The sequence below is a fragment of the Rana temporaria genome, chromosome 9 (assembly GCF_905171775.1).
Source record: "Rana temporaria chromosome 9, aRanTem1.1, whole genome shotgun sequence".
NCBI lineage: Eukaryota > Metazoa > Chordata > Amphibia > Anura > Ranidae > Rana > Rana temporaria.
The window spans coordinates 121,175,911-121,201,325 of record NC_053497.1 but is presented as its reverse complement, the minus strand read 5'-3'; the positions used below and the strand labels follow the sequence as shown (position 1 = coordinate 121,201,325).

The window sequence follows — 25,415 nt, the reverse complement described above, 5'->3', positions numbered from 1 at the left end:
CAAAATACCAACCTTATCACTCTCTTCGCTCCTCCCAAGAAGTCATGCTCTCAAACTCTCTTCTCAACTCATTCCATACTCACCCCAGGACTTCTCTCCCATCCTCTGGAATGCTCTACCCCAATCTGTCTGACTTTCTCCTACTTTATCCACTTTCAGACGATCCCTGAAAACTCATCTCTTCAGAGAAGCCTATCTGCCTCCCACCTAACAACTACATTTATTTTCTCCATCAGCACATCCCCCACAGTTATTACCTCTTGTATCTCTTCTTCCCTCTTAGATTGTAAGCTCTAAGGTTCAGGCCCTCTGATTCCTACTGTATTAAAGTGTATTGTACTGTCTACCCTTAAAAGAACACTAAAGGTTAGTTTTTTATTAGATCAATTGATTACTGTAAGCTAGAGCATTTAAATATCACTTACCTCGTTTTTCCTTTTGACCTCCAAAATACAGTAATCCAGGTTTGAAAATGCCATTTCCTGTCTCTCCTTTTCTTGCTTTCCACCAGCATCTGAGCCGTTTTGCATGGTGGAAAGCAGAATGTGCTCACCACCTCCCTATGACTACAGCCCTGTGTGAAGATGCTCTCTTATCCCTCACAGGCATGGAGGCTAAGCCTAATGGGAACTGTAGTTCCCATTAGGCCGTGATGTAGCAAGAATGAATGCGCACCGCAAACCAGGAAGTCAGTGAGAATAACGATTCAGGAGTGACGGAGGTGAATAAAACAGCTCGATTTCAACAGGTATAAAACTAGTTATAATGCAAAACATTACTTTTTACTTTATCAGCTACTGTCAGACTTTAATTTAAGAGGAAAATATTTTTGTCTTTACAACCCCTTTAAGTTGTAAAGTGCTGCGTAAACTGTTCATGCTATGTAAATCCTGTATTATTATAATAATATCTCCTGAACGTGCACAGTTTAGGAAATGTTTAGTATATGCCAACGTCATTGGTGCATGCGCACTGAAGAAACGGCCCGCTGGTGCAGTTTCTTCAGGAGTCGTGCCGTGACCGGTGGATCCCGCGCGGGAGTGATGTCGTCATGGCTCCGGCTAATCACAGCGCTGGAGTTGCGAACGCGGAAGTAACTCCGGGGGAAGATGTCCGTGCTGTACTCGGAGGGCCGACGCCGTTCCAGGGCATCGTTCTAAGGTAAGTATTTCATAATGAGCTAGTATGCGATGTATACTAGCTCATTATGCCTTTTTGTCTTGCAGGGTTTTTTTTGTTTTTGTTTTAAGAAGGCTTTACTGTGCTACACAACATTTTCAAAAATACTAAATATTGGGCAATATGGATTGATTTCAGAGCTATACCAAACGTCTTTTTTTTTTTTCCTGTCTTGTGTGTGTGTGTGTAAGTTGGTTCAATGGAAACGTTTGCCTCATAATTAGTAGTGCTGAACAATGTTGTGACATAAAATACCTGTAGACTTGAGAAGACATGTGCCTAATTGGGCCATACTAGGGCGGCAGAGAGATGATCTGTTGTGTACGAGAGAAGAGAGAACCCCAACTGGATTAAATAGCCTTGCCCAAATGCTGGTATTACCTGCTGGAAGGTTGAGTTCTGCTGGCTGCGCCCCTTCCTATAGGAGCTCTCTGCATATAGGTTGCCTTGGTTGGACAGAGTGTGTATGTACAGCAGTTCTGCTGAGTCAGAGGAAAGCTGTACTGTTCCACCTATCTCACCAAACAGACAGCATCTGCATAAATGAAAACGATTAACTTGTTACAATGTTTAAAGTGGTTGTATACCCCGCTTTCTGATTTTGTTTTACCCACAGGTAAGCCTATAATAAGGTCTAACTGTAGGTAAAAGGAATATCTCCTAAACGTACACCGCTTAGGAGATATTCACCTTGCATGCAGCCGCTGATGCAAGTGGCGTATGCGCTCTGAAGGTCCTGCTTATTGTGCGTGCATGGGAGTGACGTCATCGCGGCTCTGGCCACTCACAGTGCTGGAGCCTGCAAACCTGAAATAAATACCGGGGGGGGGGGGGGACATGTCAGCAGGGGGCTTTGTTCTAAGGTAAGTATTTTATAATGTGTTGGTATGTGATGCATACATTAGGCCATTGTCTTACAGGTTTTTTTTTTTTTCTCCAGCGATTTACCACTGCTTTTAATTATATTAAACAACCACAATAAACCTGGTAGTCAGACCATGGGAAGCTGGGGTTTCGCTTCAAAAGATGTATAGTAAATAAATAGAAAATTCGATTTAGTAGTGGTTAAATTGCAGTTCAAATGTTAATGACAGGTTCACTTTAAGGCTTGATTCACACCTATGCATTTTTAGTGCTTTTTGCATTTTGCAGGTTTACACTACAGTCCATTTAACATGGTTTCCTATGGAACACTTTCTGTAGAGCAAATCTGCAAAATGCAAAAAGCACTAAAAATGCATAGGTGTGAATCCAGCTTAATGATCTGATATAGATATAAAGGCTATTGGCTTAAAAGTAAACAGAAGTACATCTACATTGTCGTAATTCTTGGTGACGGCTGTCAAAGGCTTAATTTTTCTGAAATTTTAAAGGAGTGAAAGCAAACGTTTTTTTTTTTATTTACAACAACTTGGAGGATACAATTAGAGAGCACCAATCTAGGTAATTACTTTTATAATTGCAACTCTGTTTATGACCACCTACTGACAATTCTGTTTCTCAAGCATAGATGGTGGCTAATATGTAAATTAGCTGCCTGACAGCAGGATAAAACTGGTCACACACAGCTTCCTTCATCCATACAAAGTGGATGGAGGAGTCTTCTACACTGGGACATTACATTTTTTTTTTTTCCAATTAAGTTTTTATTGAAAAGTTTTCATTTTTACAAGCATAAGAAAAAGAAAAAGAAGTCGCAAGACCATAATTCACAGAGAAACAGGAACATGACATGAGTGTTTGACATGAGAGAGGGACCACAGTTCTGCTACAGCATATACAAACAACAGGTTACAAAATGAGACATACTATATATACTGGAGAGATGCAGCCACTTCTAATAAGCAGCCCTGTAGACTCCGTCACCAATAGGTATGAAAGGGAACATAATACCAGTAAACGACTTGCAACAGGAAGGAATAAGCAAGAAGTAATGCAATACTATGGAATTAAACAGAATAAGATAAGACTGGATAAAATAAAACTGGATCAAAATAAAAGGGATGGGAACATGACAAGGGTGAGATGGACTATGAGTATTAAGTAAGATACAGAGTAGTAGTCATACCAGGGCATGACGAGGACCTCCACTAGCTATATGCTATCATCAAAAGAACAGTGTACCAAAGGTTAGTTCACATTCTATCCCATTCGTTCCAGACTTGCCAATTTTTATCAAAGCTTCTCCTCTGACCAGTTCTTGTGGCAATCTGGGATTCATATATATAATTATTACGAGTGAAAGTAATTACATCGGAAAGATTTGGGACTATATTGGACTTCCAGTTCCGAGTGATGAGTGACCTTGCCGCAAGCAGCAGATGAGTCACCACGGTGCGGAGCTGGGAAGGGAATTTGTCGATGGTCAAACCTAGCAGGGCCAATGCAGGACCTGGTCGAGTGAGAACTCCAGTAATAGAGGATATACACCTGAACACACTGTTCCAGAAGCTTGTTAAGTGTTTGCACTTCCAAAAAACATGCATAATGTTTCCCACCTCGCCACACTCCCTCCAGCACAGAGGGGAGTTGTCTTGAGAGAACTTCGACATCCTGTATGGCGTTAAGTACCATCTCAGGGCGATCTTCTGGGCAAGTTCCCAGTGGTTAATACATTTGGAAGCCTTATAAGCAGAATTAAGAGCAACTTGCCACTGAGGGTCTGTGAAGGTAGTGCCCAAATCCTCTTCCCATTTCAGGAACGGGGGGGGACTTGACAAAGGAACGTCTGTGCTGGAGAAGATTGTAAAAGAGGGGGATCCCCTTGGCGGTGGGGGTAGTGGACTTGTAGAACTTCCAGACCTGGTCAGGGAGTAACACCCTACACTCACTGACAGATTTAAGGAAATGTGATACTTGGCGGAATTTGTACATGTCTGCCTGAGTGAGGTTGTATGTAGCTTGCAGGGATTGGAAAGTGGAAATATGATTTGCTCTAAAAAGGTGAGAGAGATGGGTAATACCCATGTCTCTCCAGCCCTTAAGGCTGACATTGGGAATCGCACTCTCCAAGGTCTCAATAGGGACTGGTATTTCCACCAACACGTCACGGGAATCGGAAATGTTGCCAAGGTCCCTCCAGGCCTCCAGGGAGGCCCTAAGAGACAAGGGCAGTTGGTGCAAAGAAAAGGGTCACCGGGGAGTCTGCAATCCACATCTTAAGTTGGTTCAGGAGGGAAGCACGATAGTAATCCTTTATGTCTGTGAGACCCATACCACCTACAGATCTATGTTTAGTCAGTAGTATTTTTGAGCACCTGGGCCTACGTGCACTCCAGACATGGGACCTAAGGATGGCGTTTAATGACCGGAGATGAGGGGGTTTCAGAGGGATGGGGAGTGTACGGAAAACATACAGGATCTGGGGAAGTAGTAGCATCTTAAAAGAAGCTAGACGACCAGCCCAGGAAAGTTCTACTTTGGATAGGCGCGACGACTCCTTAGTGAGTTTCGCTATTAGCGCTGGGTAGTTGGCGTCTGCCAGTCCATAGGGGTCTGCTGTGATCTGGAGACCTAGGTATGATATACTTTTCTTAGCCCACGAGTAGGGGAATGTTTTTTCCAGATAGACCTGGGTTGGGGTAGGGAGGTGCATAGGCAAGATAGTTGACTTGGAGGAGTTAACTTTATAGTAGGAAATATTACTAAAGGAGTGTAAAACCTCCTGGATATGGGGAAGAGACGTGGTCGGGGATGTTATGGACAGGATGATATCATCCGCAAACAGATTAATTTTATGAGATGTGCCTTGGATAGAAAAACCAGTGACGTGGGGGTGGGCTCTGATCTTTTCAGCTAGAGGTTCGATCAGGAGGTTGAATATGGAGGGGGAGAGAGGGCACCCCTGACGCGTCCCGTTTGATATAAGAAAGGGTCGGGAGAGGCAGTTAGATGTAAAGACCTGGGCTGAGGGGTGTGAGTAGAGGGCTAGAATAGCTGACCTAATAGGGCCATGGAGCCCGAATTTGGTAAGGGCATGAGACATGTAGGTCCAGTGGACCCTGTCGAACGCCTTCTCCGCGTCCAAAGAGAGGAGCAGAGAAGGCGTCCGAGAGGCCCAAGCATGTTGCACTACTCCAATAATCCTGCGGGTGGCGTCTGATGCCTGTCTGCCCGCAGTAAAACCGGACTGGTCAGGATTTATTAAGGATGGTATAACAGTCAAGAGTCTCTGGGCCAGAATTTTGGCATATAGTTTCACGTCTGTATTTAAAAGTGATATGGGGCGGAAGTTAGAGGGAATATCTGGAGGTTTACCTGGTTTGGGAATTGTGACAATATAGGCGGACAGCATCTCAGGGGGGAGACTTGCAGTGTCCATGGCCTGAGAGAAAACTGAGCACAGTGAAGGGGCAAGGATCTCACCAAATGTTCTGTAGTAGTCGTTAGGCAGGCCATCGGGGCCAGGGGATTTACCCAAGGGCATCTTGGAAATCATTTTCTGGACCTCCGCAGCTGTGATGGGGGCATTTAGGGCGTTTAGTTGTGTAGGTGACAGGGCAGGGAGAGATATATTAGCCAAAAAATTTTGTATGTCTTGATCTGAGGGTTGTGGGGTGTTGCTATCGTCTTTAATGTTGTAAAGGGCAGAATAGTAATCTGCAAAGGAGTTGGCAATGTCTCTCGGGTCATACAGCTTGCTATTGTTCGTAGGGTTGCGGATGAAGGGAATTTTCGTACGAGTTCTCTGGTCTTTCAGGCGACGTGCCAAAAATTTGCCAGCCTTGTTTCCAGAGGAATAGTACGTTAGTTTCAGGGCGTTAACAAATTTGCTGTGGGAGTCTAAGAGTAATCGCCGAAGGTCACATCTGAGATTGACCAATTTGTTTGACAGATCTAGAGCTGGCGAGGCCTTATTTTGTACTTCCAGAGATCTGATTTCCTTTAGGAGAAGATCTATTTTCAGGGTTCTCTGGCGTTTTAGTCGTGAGCTAATTTGGAGTAAGATGCCTCTAATAAAGGCCTTATGGGCGCACCATAAGACCGTCGGGTCGGCTACCGAACCCTGATTCAATTCAAAAAATTCTCTTAAATGTTTGGTGATAGTGTTCACCTGAGCCTGTGTTTGAAATACCCCGGTATTGGCCCTCCAGATGTAGGCAGGGCTGGGGGCCATCTCCTCCGCCAGCGAAATGGAGACAGGAGCGTGATCTGACCACGAGATGTCGTGGATGGCGGAGGAGGTGACCGCCCGAAGCAGAGCCTTGTCGACAAGTACCATGTCAATGCGGGAGTATGTATTGTGCCTGGTCGAGTGGAAGGAGTAGTCCCTTTCACTAGAGTGCTGACACCTCCAAACATCGTAGTAATCCTCTCTGATGAGAGCAGGGTGTAGGGAAGGGAGCGGGCGTTTGGATTTGGAGGTTGTGTCAACACTGTAGTCTACCGTCATGTTATAGTCACCACATATTATAACATTACCTTTTTTGACAGCAAGCAGTTTCTTAAAGACCTTGTTGACAAACCTGACCTGATTAGCGTTTGGGGCATAAAGATTCACAATTGTATAAGTGCGGTTGTTAAATTCACCCACAAGAATCACATATCTACCCGCAGGGTCAGAAATCACCTCCCCCAGTTTGAACGAGATAGAGTCTCTAATGATCGTGATAACCCCCCTATGCTTCTTGTGAGGGGCAGAGGCAAAAAACACATGAGGGAAGTTCTTATGGTTGAAGCAGGGGGGTTTGGAGGCGAGAAAGTGGGATTCCTGTAAACACAAGATGTCCGCCTGTAGTTTCTGAGCCTCCTTCCAGAGTGCCGCTCTCTTAGCAGGGTGATTTAACCCGTGCACATTAAAGGAAACTACGTTAAGCACCATGATGGTGTGGAGTGGTGATGTAACAGTACCTCAGGTTGAAAAAGCTGGCGTAGCAAAGATGAAATCCAAGGCGTCGCTTCCGGAAGCGGAGGTCTCGACTTGTCCTGGTCCATGGGGTGAAGTCCATCTCTTGGTAGGGGATAGGGAGAAACAAAAAGAAAAAAAGGAAAAAAAATACAGAAAAACAAAACAGCGCCACTAGGGTTAGTGGTCTTCGAGCAACAAAACAGTTCGATTAAAACCAACTCTGGTAGTAAAAAGGGAGATCCTGTGAAGAATCTGGGAGCAGGGGAGCTGCTCATTTAACACGGGGGGGAAAACATCAATGTCAGTAGGGTGTCAGGTAGTGCTATGTTGTATTTGAAACCAAGGCACTTAGGAGGGTCGTTTCTTGCCCTTTTTCTTGTGGGATACTGTGTGCCACGAATCCTGAGTAGAGACCTTAGAGGCCGTGGGCTGGTCACCTTCTACCTGCGCCGGCACAATGTCCCAGGACCGGAGGAGGGCCAGGCCCTCTGCGAGGTTGTTGACCACAGAAGAGTGGTTGTCTCTCGTAATCGTGAGTTTGGCCGGGTAGCCCCACCTATACACAATATCATGGTTGCGCAGTGCCTTAGTGACTGGCAGAAGGGCCCTGCGTCTCTGCATTGTGTATTGGGAAAGGTCTGCAAATAGTTGGATAGCTTCATATTGGGCAAGAGGGTTCTTGTTTTTCCTGAAGGACATCATGAAGCGCTCCTTTATTTGGAAAAAATGCACCCGCATTAGTACATCCCTGGGGATGTTATCAGGGAGGTGCGACGGCTTAGGCAGGCGGTGTATTCTGTCAATAGACAGGTCTGCATCCGACAGTTCAGGAATCAGCAAGCTCATGAGGTCTTGAGCATATTGTTGCAATTGGTGAGGGAGGACAGATTCAGGGACACCACGGATCTTAACGTTGTTCCTCCTGGACCTGTCCTCCAGGTCCGAGACCTTTGCTTTAAGCCATGCCATTTCGTCTTCCTGGTCGTTATGGGCATCCACTAGAGAGTTGTAGGAGGAGGCGAACTCCCCCATCTTTTGCTCTACGTGATCCACTCTGCCCCCCAGCTCCTGAACATCAGCCTTAAAACCCCTCATGCACTCCATCATATCAGCGTGGAGGGAGCTGCGGAGGGACACCAGCATGTCCCTCAACATAGTGTCTGATAGCGGTTTGTCAGTGGTGGGGAATGAGTTAATGGGTGCCGCCAATTCTCTGGTGTCATTTAATGAGTCCTGCAGCGTGGCTGCCTTCCCGCCAGAGCACTCAGGGGAAAGCCGCGGCTTAGATTTGGCAGGGCTGCGCACCAGCGGTGTGGAGGCGTCCGGGGGTCTATGCGCCTCTCCCGGCAGCGGATTAGGGCTTGCTGGGGCTGAGCTGGAGCCGCTGGAGGATGACGGCGAGGCGCCGCCAGCGCCATCTTGGAGTAGGCCGCGGGGCGTCGGGGAGAAGTGGGATAACTTCTGTACCTGAGGAGCCGTTTTGCGTTTGCGGGCCATCTCGGGAGTCTAGCAGGTCCGGAGGAGCGATCCAGGTAGGTTGGAGCCGGTTGCAGTGCCTCGGTATGTCGAATCCCCTACAGTTGGCACGGAGCTCTCTGCTTAGGCGTCCATGCAGAAGCCCGGTAGCCACGCCCCCCCTGGGACATTACATTTTGACCGTGGCATCCACCACTGAAAGAATGCACCGATCAGTGGCTGCAGGTGACTGGCTGCAGCCACTGATCGAGGAAGATTTTCCAACATGTCCCTTCAACAGAAACGGCACTGATCAAAATATTGGAAGTTCTTGCTGAACCAACTGAACTATGATTAGTTTATGGCCGGCTTAATTCTTTGTCTCTGCTACATCCCCACCCTAGAAGAAGCAGTCGCATACAGCTCTTCATTTTTCTAATTCTTTAAGATGTGCTATGAAATTACCTACTTGTGACCATCAAAACCTAATGGCTACCCATTGTGCATTCTGGGAATTTGCTGAAGGTTGTTGGGAACACATTAAGCATGATTTGTACTAGTAATTGATATCTTCACTGTAAAGAAGGTCAATATTTCTCAGTTTGCCTTGACAATAAGAACTTATGCCTTTTTTCTTGCAGGCCAAGGAGGCTGGAGCAGATGACATCTTGGACATCTCAAAATGTGAATTATCAGAGGTAACTTTATATACAATGTTATGTATATGTGTGTGTGTATAATAAAAAAAAAAATATATATATATATATATATATATATATATATATTTATTACTGGGGAGTTGGCTCAGTAGCAGGTTGTGCAGGGCTCCCTGGATCTTGGTGAAACACAAGAGTAATTTGTTTTCAAAGTCTGTGTTCACAAAGTGCAGGTATCAAAACAAAAGCAGAAAATAAACCCAAGCCAAATAGGTTCACTACACAGCACAAAAAGGAAAACCGTTTGTAAACAACATGGGCCAGATTCACATAGGTTACGTGGATCTAAAGATCCGCTAACCTATGTGATTTAAGATCCGCCGCCGCAATTTTTTAAAGCAAATGCTAATTCACAAAGCACTTACCTCAAAACTTGCGGCGGCGTATCTTAAATCCCCCAGTGGAATTCAAATTCCGCGGCTAGGGGGAGTGTAGTATTTAAATCAGGCGCGTCCCCGCGCCGATTTAACTGCGCATGTGCCGTCCGCGAATTTTCCCGATGTGCATTGCTCCCAATGACGTCGCTAGGACGTCATTGGTTTCGGCGTGAGCGTAACTTGCGTCCAGCGCTTTTGTGGATCGACGTACACAAACGACGTAAAATTTCAAAATTCGACGCGGGAACGACGGCCATACTTAACATTGGCTGCGCCTCATAGAAGCAGGGGTAACTATACGCCGGAAAAAGCCGAACGCAAACAACGTAACAAAAAAGCGCCGGGCGGTCGTTCGTTTCGGAATCGGCGTATCTCCTCATTTGCATAATCGTCGCGTAAATAAACCGAAACGCCACCTAGTGCCCGGCCTGGAATTGCAGCCTAAGATCCGACGGTGTAACACAGTTACACCTGTCGGATCTTAGGCATATCTATGCGTAACTGATTCTATGAATCAGTCGCATAGATACGACCGACGAAGCTCAGAGATACGACGCTGTATCAGGAGATACACCGTCGTATCTCTATGTGAATCTGGCCCCATGAGTCTCGGACAAATGTATCGCACAACCCATAGTTGATCTTTGCTTTCTGTCACAATAAATAGATATAAATATATATATGCTCAAAACAAAAAAAATCAAAAAAGTAGTAGTATTGGTAGGTCCAATTTTATATTGGCTAAAGCAATTGAGTGTTTTTTTATAGATTGGTTAAATGGTATTAGGAATGCATGCTAGGACGTTATCGGGGGTAAGAGGTTAAAAAAAAAAAGATACGTGTTGATTCCTGAAATATTACCAGAATTTGGGGCCAGTAGGAAGGGGAAAAGGGGTTAGCCCATGTAGGGGACATTTCTAGAGCTTAAAGTAATTTTTTTTCAACTTTAGATCAATTAAATCATCTGCCCTTGTTGTTTTAACTTAGGATAGAAAAACATTTTTTTTTGTGCCAGTAAATACCTTATATAGCCCCTCTTCCTGTTTCTTGTCTGGTAAAAAGCCTAGGCTTATGATATCATGCACAGCTCTCTCTCTCACCCTTGTGAGTTTGCCAGGAAGGGAGAGGGAATGAGTCATAAGAGGGCCATTAAGAGCTGCAGGGCTGGAGGCGTGCCTCTGAGTGTCTGTGTAAATCCAGGAAGTGAATAGGTAGCAGCTTCAGCTGCCCACAGTTAAAATGGCTGCAGCCAGACTTAGTGGAGGGAGATTTCTGCAGCATATTTGTCAAGTACCAAATCACAGTATATATAAAATAATATGCAAAGTTGATGGAGGGAAGCTTCAGAATGGCAAAGATGTTTTTATTACAACTTATGTGAGCAGACTGCAGTTCCTCTTTACAGTGACATTAAAGTCTATTTTTTATATAATGGATATAACTCACATTGTTGCTTTAAAAAAAAAAAAAATCATTCTCTAGGTATTCTTTTAAGTTTCCTTCCCTTAACGGGGCATAAGAAAGAATCTTTAAGAAATAATTCTGGTGACATTATAACGTAGAATGGTGTTGTTTTTTTTTTTTGTGGATTTGTATGCTGCTAAAAAGCTAGAAGTCACTTGCTATTAAAATTTAATTTCAACAACAGCCGTTTAGCTTTAGGGAAGAATTTATGTATAACTGTAAAGTGGAATGGCATTCTTTGTGTAGACTTTTTACTTCAGTTTCTTGATGATTTGCTTCAACCAAGTGACTCCTACATTTTCCTTGTCAAAAGTATTTTATTGAATGAATATGATAATCAAATACAAATCTTGTGTTATACAAGTTGTAATACGTTATCCAACTTACAACAGGTTTGAAAAAAAAAACTTCATGTTCCTCTACATATGTACCGATAAGTAAATTATATAAACTCAACAGAAACTGGAGAAGTAAATAAATCATTACATCAAGATATTCATGACTGTAGTTGGAAAAACTATTTATCATATAAATTGTTTTACTTGGACCTGGAATATTGAAGTATAATTATGTAAAGCAGTACTTTATTACTGTTTAACCACTTAAGGACCGGACCAATATGCTGCTACATGACCCAAGGGGTTTTTACAATTCGGCACTGCGTCGCTTTAACAGACAATTGCGCGGTCGTGCGACGTGGCACCCAAACAAAATTGGCGTCCTTTTTTTCCCACAAATAGAGCTTTCTTTTGGTGGTATTTGATCACCTCTGCGGTTTTTATTTTTTGCGCTATAAACAAAAATAGAGCGACAATTTTGAAAAAAATTCAATATTTTTTACTTTTTGCTATAATAAATATCCCCCAAAAACATATATAACATTTTTTTTTCCTCAGTTTAGGCCGATACGTATTCTTCTACCTATTTTTGGTAAAAAAAATCGCAATAAGCGTTTATCGGTTGGTTTGTGCAAAATTTATAGCGTTTACAAAATAGGGGATAGTTTTATTGCATTTTTATTAATTTTTTTTTTTTTTACTACTAATGGCGGCAATCAGCGATTTTTTTTCCGTGACTGCGACATTATGGCGGACACTTCGGACAATTTTGACACATTTTTGGGACCATTGTCATTTTCACAGCAAAAAATGCCTTTCAATTGCATTCTTTATTGTGAAAATGACAGTTGCAGTTTGGGAGTTAACCACAGGGGGCGCTGTAGGATTTAGTGTTCACCTAGTGTGTGTTTACAACTGTAGGGGGGTGTGGCTGTAGGAATGACGTCATCGATCGAGTCTCCCTATATAAGGGATCACTCGATCGATGCAGCGCCATAGTGAAGCACGGGGAAGCCGTGTTTACATACGGCTCTCCCCGTTCTTCAGCTCTGGGGAGCGATCGCGACGGAGCGGCTATAAACAAATAGCCGCGCCATCGTCCCGGATCGCTCCCCGAGGGAACCCGACCGCCGCATGTAGCGGGGGGGGGTCCCGATCGGACCCCCGACCCACGTCTAGGCAGGCACGTACAGGTACGTTGATGTGCCTGTCCGTGCAATTCTGCCAACGTATATCTACATCCGCAGTCGGGAATTGGTTAAATAAATGAGTTATAAAATAAAAGGATAGACTAAAAAAAAAAAAATGGATAGGATAGTATAGTAGGAAAATCGAGAAGGAAGTCCACTGAGATGGTTCGAGTAAGTTGGCCTACAGTCTGAGGGTTTGAACAGAACACGATAATGAGTAGGGTAACACCCAAGCTCTAGAAATTTGGTTTTGTAAGTCATTTATTACCGAATTAATCTTCCAGCTACCATGGTGTAAGAATTGAGTTGTCGCGGAATGATGGAAGGTGATAAAGTGCATACATTTTCAATATTTCTTTTGATCCTTGTTTTTAAAAAAGGTTCCTTTTTTTTTTTTTTTTTTCCCTTTTTTTTTTTTTTGCTATTGTGTCCTCCATGGGACATAGTGAATGTAGTACTTTGTCCCGCATTGCTAGATGCTTCCGAAGCCTAGCTATTGGGCTAGACTTCTCCCCCAATTATCCCTCAACCATCTGACAGCAAAGCTAGAGAGGAGACGGCCGCTTCATAATGGTTGCTTGTCTCTGTTCTGAGCACTTTCTTTGACACGTGGTGGCAATGGGAATGTGCAGAGGGAGAGGGGCCAGTCCAACCTCATAAGCCAGGCTTGGAAAGCATCTAGAAATATGGGACAAAGTACTGTAAGTACTTTATGTACTTTGTCCCAGAACAGTGAAAGAAAATGAACACTAATTCTTCATTCTTTTCATTCTTCTTCTTAGTAATACAGTTTAGTCAACACTTAACATCTGTTGTCTGTTTCCAGATCCCTGATGCTGCCTTCTCTATGTGCCGAGTCCTTCAGAAGAAGGTTAGTTTTGGAACACATGCCTGGACAATGTGTGTGTTTCACAAAAGGTTTTTATTATATTCATCATCCAGACTTTGCTCTCACTTCCCACCTTTAAGCAACATATGTATGTATGTATATATATGTGTGTGTGTGTGTGTGTGTGTGTGTGTGTGTGTGTATACACACATATAATTTTTTTTCTTTTTTTTTACTGTACAAGTTTTAGGCAGGTGTAAATTAAGAATGCTCTTAAAGCGGTGGTTCACCCACACTAACAACATTTTACCATTAAATTAGGCATAGTAGCGCGAGCTACAGTATGCCTGTATTGATTTTTTTATCACCGTACTCACTGTGCAATCCTCTATAGAAGATTCCGACTCCCCGCGGGGAATGGGCGTTCCTATCAAGAGGGAGGATGATTGACAGCCGGCTATGGCACGTCACGCTCCCCGAAGATAGCCGAAACAGGTCTCGGCTCTTCACAGCGCTATACGGCGCCTGCGCACAGACTATGCGCAGGCGCCGTGAAGCGCTGAGTCCTATTTCGGCTATTTCCGGAGAAGCGTGACGTGCCATAGCCGGCCGTCAATCATCCTCCCTCTTGATAGGAACACCCATTCCCCGCGGGGAGTCGGAATCTTCTATAGAGGATTGCACAGTGAGTACGGGGATAAAAAAATCAATACAGGCATACTGTAGCTCGCGCTACTATGCCTAATTTAATGCTATAAAAAAAAAAATGTTTCATTAGGGTGAACCACCGCTTTAAATTAGAAGTATTAATAATCTATTTACTTTCCATTTTGTTAATTGATAAAAATAAACAGAAAACCAAATCAATATTTGGTGTGGCCATCCTTTTGCCTTCAAAGCGGCATCAATTATTTAATTCTAGGTACACTTGCAGGAACTCGCGGCTAGGTTGTTTTTTGAAACATCTTTGAAAACTAAGCACAGCTCTTCTGTGGATGTAGGTTGCCTCAAATTCTGTCTCTTCATGTAATCCCAGACAGACTTGATGATGTTGAGACCACTCCCAGGATGCCTTGTTTTTCTTTACTCCGAAGATAGTTCTTAACGACATTGGCTATATGTTTGGAGTTGTTGTCCTGCTACAGAATACATTTGGGGCCAATCACACGCCTTCCTGATTGTATAGCATGGTGGATAAGCATCTGTCTGTATTTATCAGCATTAAAGACACCATTCATCCTGACAAAATTTCAATTTACATAAATGCAGCCCAATCTTGCAAGGAACCTCCACCATGCTTCACTGTTGTCTGCAGACATATATTCTGTCCAAAACCTTCCCTAGTGAAAGCTAGAACGCGGTCATGTGTAGCAACAAGCTATGATGTTCTGCTCCAATTTTTGCACACAGAATTGGAAACGGACAGTTTTTTAATGCCTTCATAAAATTAAAGTGGATGTAAACCCAAATTTTTATTTTTTTATGTCACACTGTACAGTATAAGATTTCCTATCATCTGTGCCCAGTCTTGCCACACATGGTTAATCCAGCTCTGAGCAATCTTCTTTTATTGTTCAGTGAAATAAAACTGACTTACAGAGAAAAACCTTTGTCCGTTCCGCCCCCTTGCTGTGAGTGACAGATTATTTACATATCTCATGCACTAGCCTGGAGACTAGCATTATTTTTTATTTCCCACCCCCCACTGTTTTTTGATGTCATGTTGTTACTTTTTTGGATTTTGACTGGATGTTAGTGATCATAGCGGAATTTAGTTTAAGGAATACATAGGAAAAAATGCATGTTGACAAGGGGAGTGTAGAGGAGGACGGAGAGTCTACTGACATCACGACTCCACCCACCAAGCTCCAGACAACAGACCCACCCACAGAATCTGCAGTTTTTCAGTTCTTATAACAGACAGAGGGGAAACATTTGACAGGTAAGGATACATGCAGGAGGCATCTATATCCTTATAGATCAGCACTATGGCAGTAGTTTAGAAAGGATGTGAGTGGGTTACATCCACTTTAACAATGCCCATTGCTCTGTCTAGTACATCAAACAATTATTTTGCCGGCATCTTTGCAAATAGTTCCTTCCTTTTAAGGAAGCAGTGTGAGTTTCAAATGTTTGGTTTTTGCGGTTCATCAATACTGATGAATAGCGTTGGGCTCAAGTGTGTTCGAAATCTTAGTCCCAACCCACCTGAGCAATCCTGCCTAGAAGCTGACACTGCACACCACCAATCATAGGCAGGGAGGCATTTCCCAGTGTGTAGCTACACAGCCTGGGAAATGCCTCCCTGCCTATGATTGGCGGTGTGCAGTGTTGGCTTCCTGGTGGGATTGCTCAGGTCGGTTGGGACTACGATCCTGAATACGCCTGTGCCCAACACTACTGATGACATTTTTGGTACTACCCGTCAACACAACAGATGCAACAGTGCTGATACTGATTTTGTTCGTCCAACTTAATCCCCCATTTAAGATACTCGGTTGTGACATGATAAATATTAGGGTTGTCCCAATACCAAGCATTTGTGCGAGTACTTGTACTCGCACAAATGCTCCCGATGCCTGATCCGATACCCAGAAGTCGGCGGACAGGGAGGGGGGCGGAGCCAGTGGGGTAGCGTGGACTGCGTCGGGTGCATAAATTTAGGGGGACGCCAGGCAGTGTGTGTCACTGCCGGATCCGTCCCCCTAATGTTCCTGTGTCCCTGTGAATGGTCATGTACCGGGGCGGCGGGGCTATCCGTGATCACGGCGGGGCAAGGCTAGCCTATCCACGATCACGGCGGGGCTGGTCCCGCCTCCTTCTAGCCTCCGGACGATATGCTGTCTTTCCATCCTCCAGGCTCCCCCTTTCCTCCGGACACCTTCTCGTCACCTCCTCCAGGTTGATGGCACACACAAGCTGCAGGTGAGACTGTCAGCCAGAGAGAGAGGTTAGAGGAGTTTAGACAAGTCAGTATTGGTCAGTATGTAGTGGACAGAGCAGTGGTCAGTAGTGCCCCCCTGTCAGTGCCATCCATCCGTCAGTGCCATCCATCTGTCAGTGCCATCCATCAGTGCCCCCTGTCATGCCCATTTTTAAAATTGTCACATGACATAAAAAAAAGTATCGGTATTCGGTATCGGCGAGTACTTGGAAAAAAAGTATCGGTACTTGTACTCGGTCTTAAAAAAGTGGTATCGGGAAAACCCTAATAAATATCCTCTCCATGTGTTTTGTTAGATATTTATTTTAGGGCTGTTACTGATTAAAATTTTTGTGTTCGATTAATCGTGTTTTTTTTTTATCGATTAATCGACTAATTTCGATTAATTAACGCACATACAGATACAAATACACATCTGCCCCCATACTGCAAGAATATACACATCTGCCCCCATGTGTACATTACAGCATGGGGGCAGATGTGTATATTCTTGCAGTATAGGGGCAGATGTGTATATTAAAGCATGGGGGCAGATGTGTATATTACAGCATCTGCCCCCATACTTTAATATATACTTTAATATACACATCTGCCCCCATACTTTAATATACACATCTGCCCCCATGCTTTAATATACACACATCTGCCCCAATGCTTTTATATACACACATCTGCCCCCATGCTTTTATATACACACATCTGCCCCCATGCTTTTATATACACACACACATCTGCCCCCATGCTTTTATACACACACCTCTGCCCCCATGCTTTTATACACACACATCTGCCCCCGTGCTTTTATACACACACATCTGCCCCCGTGCTTTTATACACACACATCTGCCCCCGTGCTTTTATATACACATCTGCCCCCGTGCTTTTATATACACATCTGCCCCCGTGCTTTTATATACACATCTGCCCCCGTGCTTTTATACACACACATCTACCCCCGTGCTTTTATATACACACATCTGCCCCCATGCTTATACACACATCTGCCCCCATGCTTATACACACATCTGCCCCCATGCTTATACACACATCTGCCCCCATGCTTATACACACATCTGCCCCCATGCTTATACACACATCTGCCCCCATGCTTATACACACATCTGCCCCCAAGCTCTAATATAAAGAATGCTTAGTCCGCTCTTACCTACATCAGGCAGACCCGTCGGCAGAGAGGCTGATGGACACGTGCGCGCGGGAATATAATACTAGCAGGGCGGGCGATGATGACGTCAGTGCGCCGCTACTTGGGCCAAGATGGCCGCGGCTCCGGAGCTAGGCCGAAGCCGCGGCCTTTCCTATGGGCGAGACCGCGGAGCTCACTCCGCGGATCGTCGATCGATCAAAATAATTTTCGTCGATCAAAGAAATTAACGATTAATCGAACAATTAATCGTTAATTTCCGCAGCCCTAATTTATTTTTAAAATGGAAAATTCATCCTGATATGGTCTACTTCTACTAATAGAACATTTGACTGGAGCCGATTCATACATTTTTAAGAAAAAATTCCCAATAGATCTGATTATTTATTGATTTTTTTTTTTTCTCAACAACAACAAGTGTTTAATATCTGCAGGCATGTCATTGATTCACGTTCCAATTGTACAGTCAGACAATGGAACCATTACAATTTATTTTGCTGCTTGTGGGCCTAGCATTTTGTGGACCTTTGCTGTGCATGCATTGTATTGACTTTTAAATGAAAAAAAAATATTGCTGACAGATGAGTTGTAGGCATGTGTCTTCAAAAGAAAAATTATATAAAGTGATAGAAAAAATGTAAGGGTGAACTAACACCGGACACTTTCATCAAACCCCCCCCCAGATGTACATACCTCCAGGGGTTTTCGAGCTGTCAGCACCCCCGCCGCTGGTCCATTGGTCTGGGGAATTGAGTTCTCCACTCTTCCTCCTATTCGTCATCACTACTGGGACGGATCAGATCATCTGATTGGCCAGTGGTGTTTCTGTGATAGTTACAAATTTGTTGTAACTAGAGCAGTAACAGTACTGAAGCTTCCACAAGACACTCCTCGTTTTCTTGGTCTGACACATGAAGGCTCAGAGTTGAGCTGCATGGGAGTGCCAAGGTCACTCTCAGTGAGTGTGCATGTAGCACACAACTAGATTATCTGCTTCTGATTTTTGCTGCTTCAGACCTCAGACCAGCACAATTTCTGCTCCTGCATAATTTCAGATTACCACCAATTTAGGCTCCTTTAAACCTCAGACCAGACCCAAACCTTGCACCTTCAGACCTCAGATTAGTCAGAATTTCTGCTCCTTTGGACCTCGGATCTGCCACAATGTTTGTATTTTCAGTAATGCAGGGGTTGTATACACCTGCTACAGATTTCAGTCATGGAAGGCTAAAGGTGTTGTTTATGTAGGCATATGCCCTGAAGATTGCTTTGTGGGATCCTGGATGAGACGGCACATTAATATTAATATTGCAGAGCAAACTTGCTCACAGCCTTCAGATCAGACCCAATTTCTTCTCTTTCAGTCCTCATCAGCCCTAAATTCTTTACCTTTAGACCTCAGACCAGCCACAGTGCATACACATACTTCAGACGAGCACTAATGTATACATTCATTTTACACCAACCCCAGTATATGCATGTACTTCAGACTGGCACTTTAGACCTAAGCCATGCGCTTCCAATCTCTAATAATCAGCCCCAATCTATAAATTCAGACTTCAGATAAACTCCAGTCCATACATTTCTCACAAAAAATAATCCTCAACACCTTAAACTTCAGACCACAGGTCGGTTCCACACAGTGTACCTTGGCACTGTACAAAACAATGAGAATAAGGATGCGGGTACTGCTGTGTAATGGTGTGTGAGCTTTCTGACAGGTATACAGACTTCCTAAGCCACTGGTGTGGTTTTACTGGGAGGAGGGTGGGTCAAGCTTTGTAATTGACAGTCCAGGATGGGAGCAGTCAATACAGTCACATTCCTGCCCAGGCACATGTGCCAGGGGTTGCCAAACCTTAAACTAGAGCAAACGCTAATATTGTGAAAGACTGTGTTGTGTAACATTTTACATAGTAACCATCACTATACTATATAGAAAACCAGCCTATTCTACGTACAGAAATGAGGATAAATAATGTAAGAAACATTGCCATTGTATCTGTGCTTTATCCAATTCTGCTGAATTCTGTCATTTTAACTTTTACTGAGGCTTACAGCCGCACTTTCTATCGGGACATGGGGAGGGGCAACCATGTACACAATGCGGGCCACCTGCCTACTATTCCATAGGAGCCAGTGATATCATTGGTTGCTAGAATGCTGGTGACTGGCCCACTCAATGTCCTTTTTTATGTTCCAAACAAAAACCCGTCAGTACTGTAGACTTGTGTAACAACTAAAAACATAAAGTAAGCGACCGCCCCCATGATCCTCTGGCCAGTTTGTTGACATTTTGGCCATTTTTATCCATTATGCACATTACCCTTCATGAACCCAGACAGTACCTGGTTGAGAGAGACCGATCTGGGGGATGCGTTTGGAGACACTATATAGAGAATGTCTGTCCATGTCTCCAGCTCAGCGACTGCATCTAGGACACTTATGCTGTATAGTGTTTTCCATGTTTTGGCACATACACTGCAGCACTGGGAGCATAAACTGCCTTCAGCAATGTGCGCTAGAGCTTAGAGATCTACTTATAAAAATGTTACTGTGTGAAGTGTTTTTCCTATGAGTTTTTTTATCTCCTAGTGGCCATAATGCGCTATTTTCCTGAAATGCTTAAATCAGGAGAATCCTGCATTTAACTTGGAGTTGACCTTCTGACCTGCATTTCATATGTTTCAAGTGGGTTTTGCATTCCCATAGACTTGTATTGGAGTTGCAAAAGCCCAACACTACGGAGGGAGATGGTAGTGGGTAGATCCTGCATACTGCATGAAAAAAAAAAATTCTCCTTTAATGTAAACTTGTCATGAATCTAAGTAATTTAGACTGACTTGAGATTTCCTTCAGGAGCAACTGCACATCAAAATGATTGGTAAATCCAGAGATAACAGCAGCTGGAATTATATGCACATTGACAGTGACTAATTGTAAGGTTGCTTTTATACAGGAAAAATCTAGTTTTGCATATAAATTCAATTAGCTATATCTAACCAAAGACATGTAGCAGAATACATTTTGGTCTAAATTTATGAAGAAATTTAATTTTTTATCTAATATGTTTTATAACAGAAAATATAAATTATATATATATATATATATATATATATATATAATATATATATATAAATTTTTTTTTAAAATTTCTGTCTTTTTTTGTTTTTTTTGTTTTATATAATAAAAAAAAACTGTGGTGATTAAATACCACTAAAAATTGCTCTATTTATATGAAAAAAAATGTATAAGTTCATGCAGGTACAGAGTTGCATGACCGTGCAATTGCCAGCTAAAGTAGTGCAGTGCAGAATAGCAAAATATGCTCTGTGATGAAGGGGCTAAAATCTTCCAGACCTCAAGTGGTTAAGCTGCCCATACCCTGAGAAAATGTCAGCGTGTTCCTAATGAACAGACCAAAATTCAATCGGGGTGCCCTGTCAGCACCACTCCATTCATAGACCTTCGAAGGAACAATCAAAGGAGCTGAACGGAAAATTGTTGGCTGAACAGAACCTACGTATAATAAAATGCAGGCAATGTTTTGGGCATTCTGACAACCAGTGGTGTTGACTGGAGGATCACTGGAGCAGCTGCATTATGTTGTGAATGTTTTGGTACAGTGGCAAAAGAAAGTAAGTGAACCCCTTGGGGGGGAAAAAACTTTTTTCTGCAGTAATTTGCCATAAAATGTGATCTGATCCTCAGTCCAAGTCGCAACAATAGACATACACAATGGGCCAGATTCACAGAAGAGATACGACGGCGTATCTCTGAAACGCCGTCATTTTAAAGTATGGCCGTCGTTCCCGCGTCGATTTAGAATTTTTTTTTTCCGGCGTAAGTACGTTACGCACGTCGCGATTCACAAACACGTCGCGCCGCCGTAATTTCGCGCAAAGCACGTCGGGAAAATTGCGAACGGAGTATGCGCAGTACGTCCGGCGCGGGAGCGCGCCTAATTTAAATGGTACACGTCCCATTTGAATTGGGCGGGCTTGCGCCGGATGTGTTTACGATACACCGCCGCAAGTTTACAGGTAAGTGCTTTGTGGATGGGGCACTTACACTGAAAACTTGCCGCGGTGTAACGTAAACGGGTTACGTTACACGGCCGCAATTCTACGTGAATCTGGCCCATTGTGCTTAAGCTATAACACACAAACAATTCTAATTTCTTGTGTCTTTTAAAAAAAAAAATGGTGCCAGATTTGTTCAGCTAAGCTTTTAGTTGTTTGATGAAAGTTGTCCTTTGAACTTCCCATATTCTGTGCACCTCAGCTCACTCACTCGCAGCATTATCATCCTCTTTGATCCCATGAAATCCTTGTTTGCCAATAAATTAGTAATACCTTTATCTTTCCAGGTGTCTTTATTCAAGTAAAGTATTGACACACAGAAGTATAGTATAATAGAACACTTGTGGCAGAACAGTAAACCATTGCAGATTTAAAGGTCAACGCCAGTCCAAATTCTTTTTGGAAGTGTAATATTTCTGTCAAGTTATTTCTGTCCTTAAGACTTAAGGCTAAGGCCCCGTACACACGATAGAATCCATCCGCAGATAAATCCCAGCAAATGGGTTTCTGCGGATAGATCCTATGGTGTGTACACGCCAGCGGATCTGTTTCCGCGGAGAAATCTCCTCTGGGATGGATTCCAGCAGATCGGATATTTGCTGTGCTGCACAACATATCCATCTGCTGGAATCCATTCCAACGGATGGATCCGCTCGTCTGTACAGACTTACCGGATCCATTCGTCCAAAGGGATTCCCCGCACGCGTCGTAATGATTTGACGCATGCGTGGAATTCCTTATATGACAGCGTCGCGCCCGTCGCCGCGTCATAATAGCGGCGACGGCGCGACACGTCATCGGCAGAGGATTTCAGCGCGGATTTCAATGCGATGGTGTGTACACGCCATCGCATAGAAATCCTCTGAAATCCTCGAGAGGATTTATCCGCGGATACGGTCCGCTGGACCGTATCTGCGGATAAATCCTCTCGTGTGTATGGGGCCTTAGAGTTTTGTTACTGAGACAGGAAGACATGGATGGACAGTAGTAATAATTTGACATTTTCATTTTCTAACAGAAATGAGGCTGAATATCCCGAATAGTGATAGATTGCAATAAAACTTTCCATAGGTTCCTATCCTTTCCCATTTTGCTAAAATAGTGTTTTATTTTGCAATCTGTGCTTCCACTGGCTAAATGTCTCCTACATGGATACGGACTGAAATGGAAATCTTACAGAGGTTCAAATACTCTTCCTTCTTCTACTGAAAATAGGTATTGTTGCACTCCGTGTTCCACCTGGGTAGATTTTCCATAACATTCCACTCCCCCCCCCCCCAAATCCCCCTGATCCTCCACTGTGACAGCAGATGGGGGATCCTCTCTTTGCACCCACTGTCACAATTTAAAACCAACACAGATGCCAAGCCATTCATTCAGAGTTCTACGAATGATCTACAACTACAGTCTGCCACTATGGCAGACAGCTTGTTGTTCTTAAAGAGGAGTCCCAGTCTATAAAAATATATATATATCTTTTTTTAAGTCAGCAGCAAATACTGTAGCTGCTGACCTTTAGACCCCTTTTTACACTGAAGGCGTTTTTCAGGCCCTATAGCGCTAAAAATAGCGCCTGTAATGCGCATGAAAAACGTCTCCCATTCCTCCCCAGTGTGAAAGCCTGAGTGCTTTTGCACTGGGGCGCTGAGCTGGCAGAATGGTAAAAAAAGGTCCTGCAAGCACCGCCTTTGGGGCGGTGAGGAGCAGTGTATACACCCCTCCTCCACCGCCTCTGTCCATTTGAAATGAATCGGCACCGCTGCCGAAGTGCCTGCAAAGTGCTTTCGGGCGCATTTAACCCTTTCTTTGGGCACTAGCGGGGGTAAAAGCCTCTTCGGGTCTCCTCTCTTTCTGACTTACAGTTTAAGTGGGCGGGGCCGATCACTCCGCTGACGTCAGCCGTAGAGTAGAGTGTGAAAGCAGAGTCAGCTGAGCGCTGGGAGCCGTGCTGGTATACATACAGATAAGCATATCTTTTACCTAACACAGGCACAGGGACATAGAACATGTATGTGTGTGTGTGTGTGTTTAAATTATTTAACTTTTGCACTACCAAGTGTGTTCTAATAAAAATCACCCTCAAAAATAGTGTGGATCACAAACAATAGTATGTAAAAGCGAACTGTAAAACAATCTGTAGGTTGCTGCATGCATCAAATGGTGTTCAACCAATTATTAAAGTGTAAGTGTGTCAGAAACCATGAATCGGACCGAGACGGAAGTACAGTTAAATCACACTTGTTTAATAATAATAATGAAAAGATAAACAGAGTAAGCATAGTCAAAACATAGACAGAGTTCAGGAACCGGATCGGATACTCAGACAAGCCAAAGGTCAGGGAGCCAAAGATGAACGTAGTAGAACAGCAAGCGGGAGTCAGTTGCCAGAAGGGATGTCGGCCAAGCAAAGTCTTCAACAGGAATGCAGGAGAAAGTCTCTGTGATGTTGACCAAGGCGAAGGCAGAGAGCAACTGAGCTGGAAGGCTTAAGTAGGCAGGACTGACGAGCCAGATCAACAGGTGAGTCACTGTGGAGAGATAGGAGCTGGCAATTAGCCGACAGCTGAGCGGGCGGCTCAGAGAAGGAAGGGATGAGCCCAGCGCTGACAGAGTAAAGGAAAAAATATATATAATTGCAATTCATATGTTATCACATATTATACAGTGTATCACGACAAATAAGTGTTAAAAAAAACCTAATAAAAAATAGTCCAAAATTATTAAGGCATATCGACGTAGTGACCGTTCATAAAAAGTGAATAATTGTGACTTTCAGCTTCAAGAAATCTTCAAAACCACTTTTTCCCATTTGCCACAGTGCTCTCAGTGCCCTCACCTTAACCACTTAAGCCCCGGACCATTATGCAGCTAAAGGACCTTGCCCCTTTTTGCGATTCGGCACTGCGTCTCTTTAACTGACAATTGCGCGGTCGTGCGACGTGGCTCCCAAAGAAAATTGACGTCCTTTTTTTTTCACAAATAGAACTTTCTTTTGGTAGTATTTTATCACCTCTGCGTTTTTTATTTTTTGCGCTATAAACAAAAATAGAGCGACAATTTTGAAAAAAAGGCAATATTTTGTACTTTTTGCTATAATAAATATCCCCCCCTCCCCCCCAAAAAAAAAAAAAATATATATATATATATATATATATATATATATATATATATAGTTTTCCTCCGTTTAGGCCGATACGTATTTTTCTACATATTTTTGGTAAAAAAAATCGCAATAAGCGTTTATTGATTGGTTTGCGCAAAAGTTATATCGTCTACAAAATAGGGGATAGTTTTATGACAGAACTGGACTGCACTGTAGAAGTCACGGTCAGCAAGTGGTTAAGCTTTGACTAAAAAACACCTGGAAGCCGATTGGTTACTATGAACCACGGCACAATATTTTACACTCTCCAGTTTTAGTAAATATCCCCCTATTTAATTTGAAAAATTGCTCCCAAGGGCCTATAGGCAGCTAGAAAAAAAATTGGATTGAATAGAATATATAAAACAAAGTTTTTTTTATTACGTACAAATATATGAAAAAAAACACATGAATTAAAAACTGCAAGAGCCCCAATGTGTTTTGATCGTATATTGTTCTGATCTTCCTCAGGGGGATAAAGACATCTTCAAATTGAAATATCATGCATGACCAGAGTCGATTTAAAAACATATAGGTGAGGTAGTTTTCAGGTGGTAATCTGACCAAGGAGTGTGGAACGGGCCCATACCAACCCATGGAAAGTCACACAGACTAAGGCTGGGTTCACACTACTACACTACTTTCATCCTACTTTGCTCTGCTACATTGGTCCTACATTTATCCTACAT

The 25,415-nt window shown here is 43.4% G+C and overlaps 1 protein-coding gene across 3 annotated transcripts in view; it reads left to right on the top strand.

The window, feature by feature from the left end:
* The window catches only part of LRSAM1 (leucine rich repeat and sterile alpha motif containing 1), a 96,734-nt gene that overhangs the window by 18,318 nt on the left and 53,001 nt on the right, over positions 1-25,415 (top strand). For all 3 annotated transcript variants that reach the window (XM_040324340.1, XM_040324338.1, XM_040324339.1), the window contains 2 exons: positions 9,124-9,180; positions 13,394-13,438. In XM_040324340.1, coding sequence (XP_040180274.1) covers positions 9,124-9,180; positions 13,394-13,438 — 102 coding nt within the window. The remainder of the gene's footprint in view (positions 1-9,123; positions 9,181-13,393; positions 13,439-25,415) is intronic.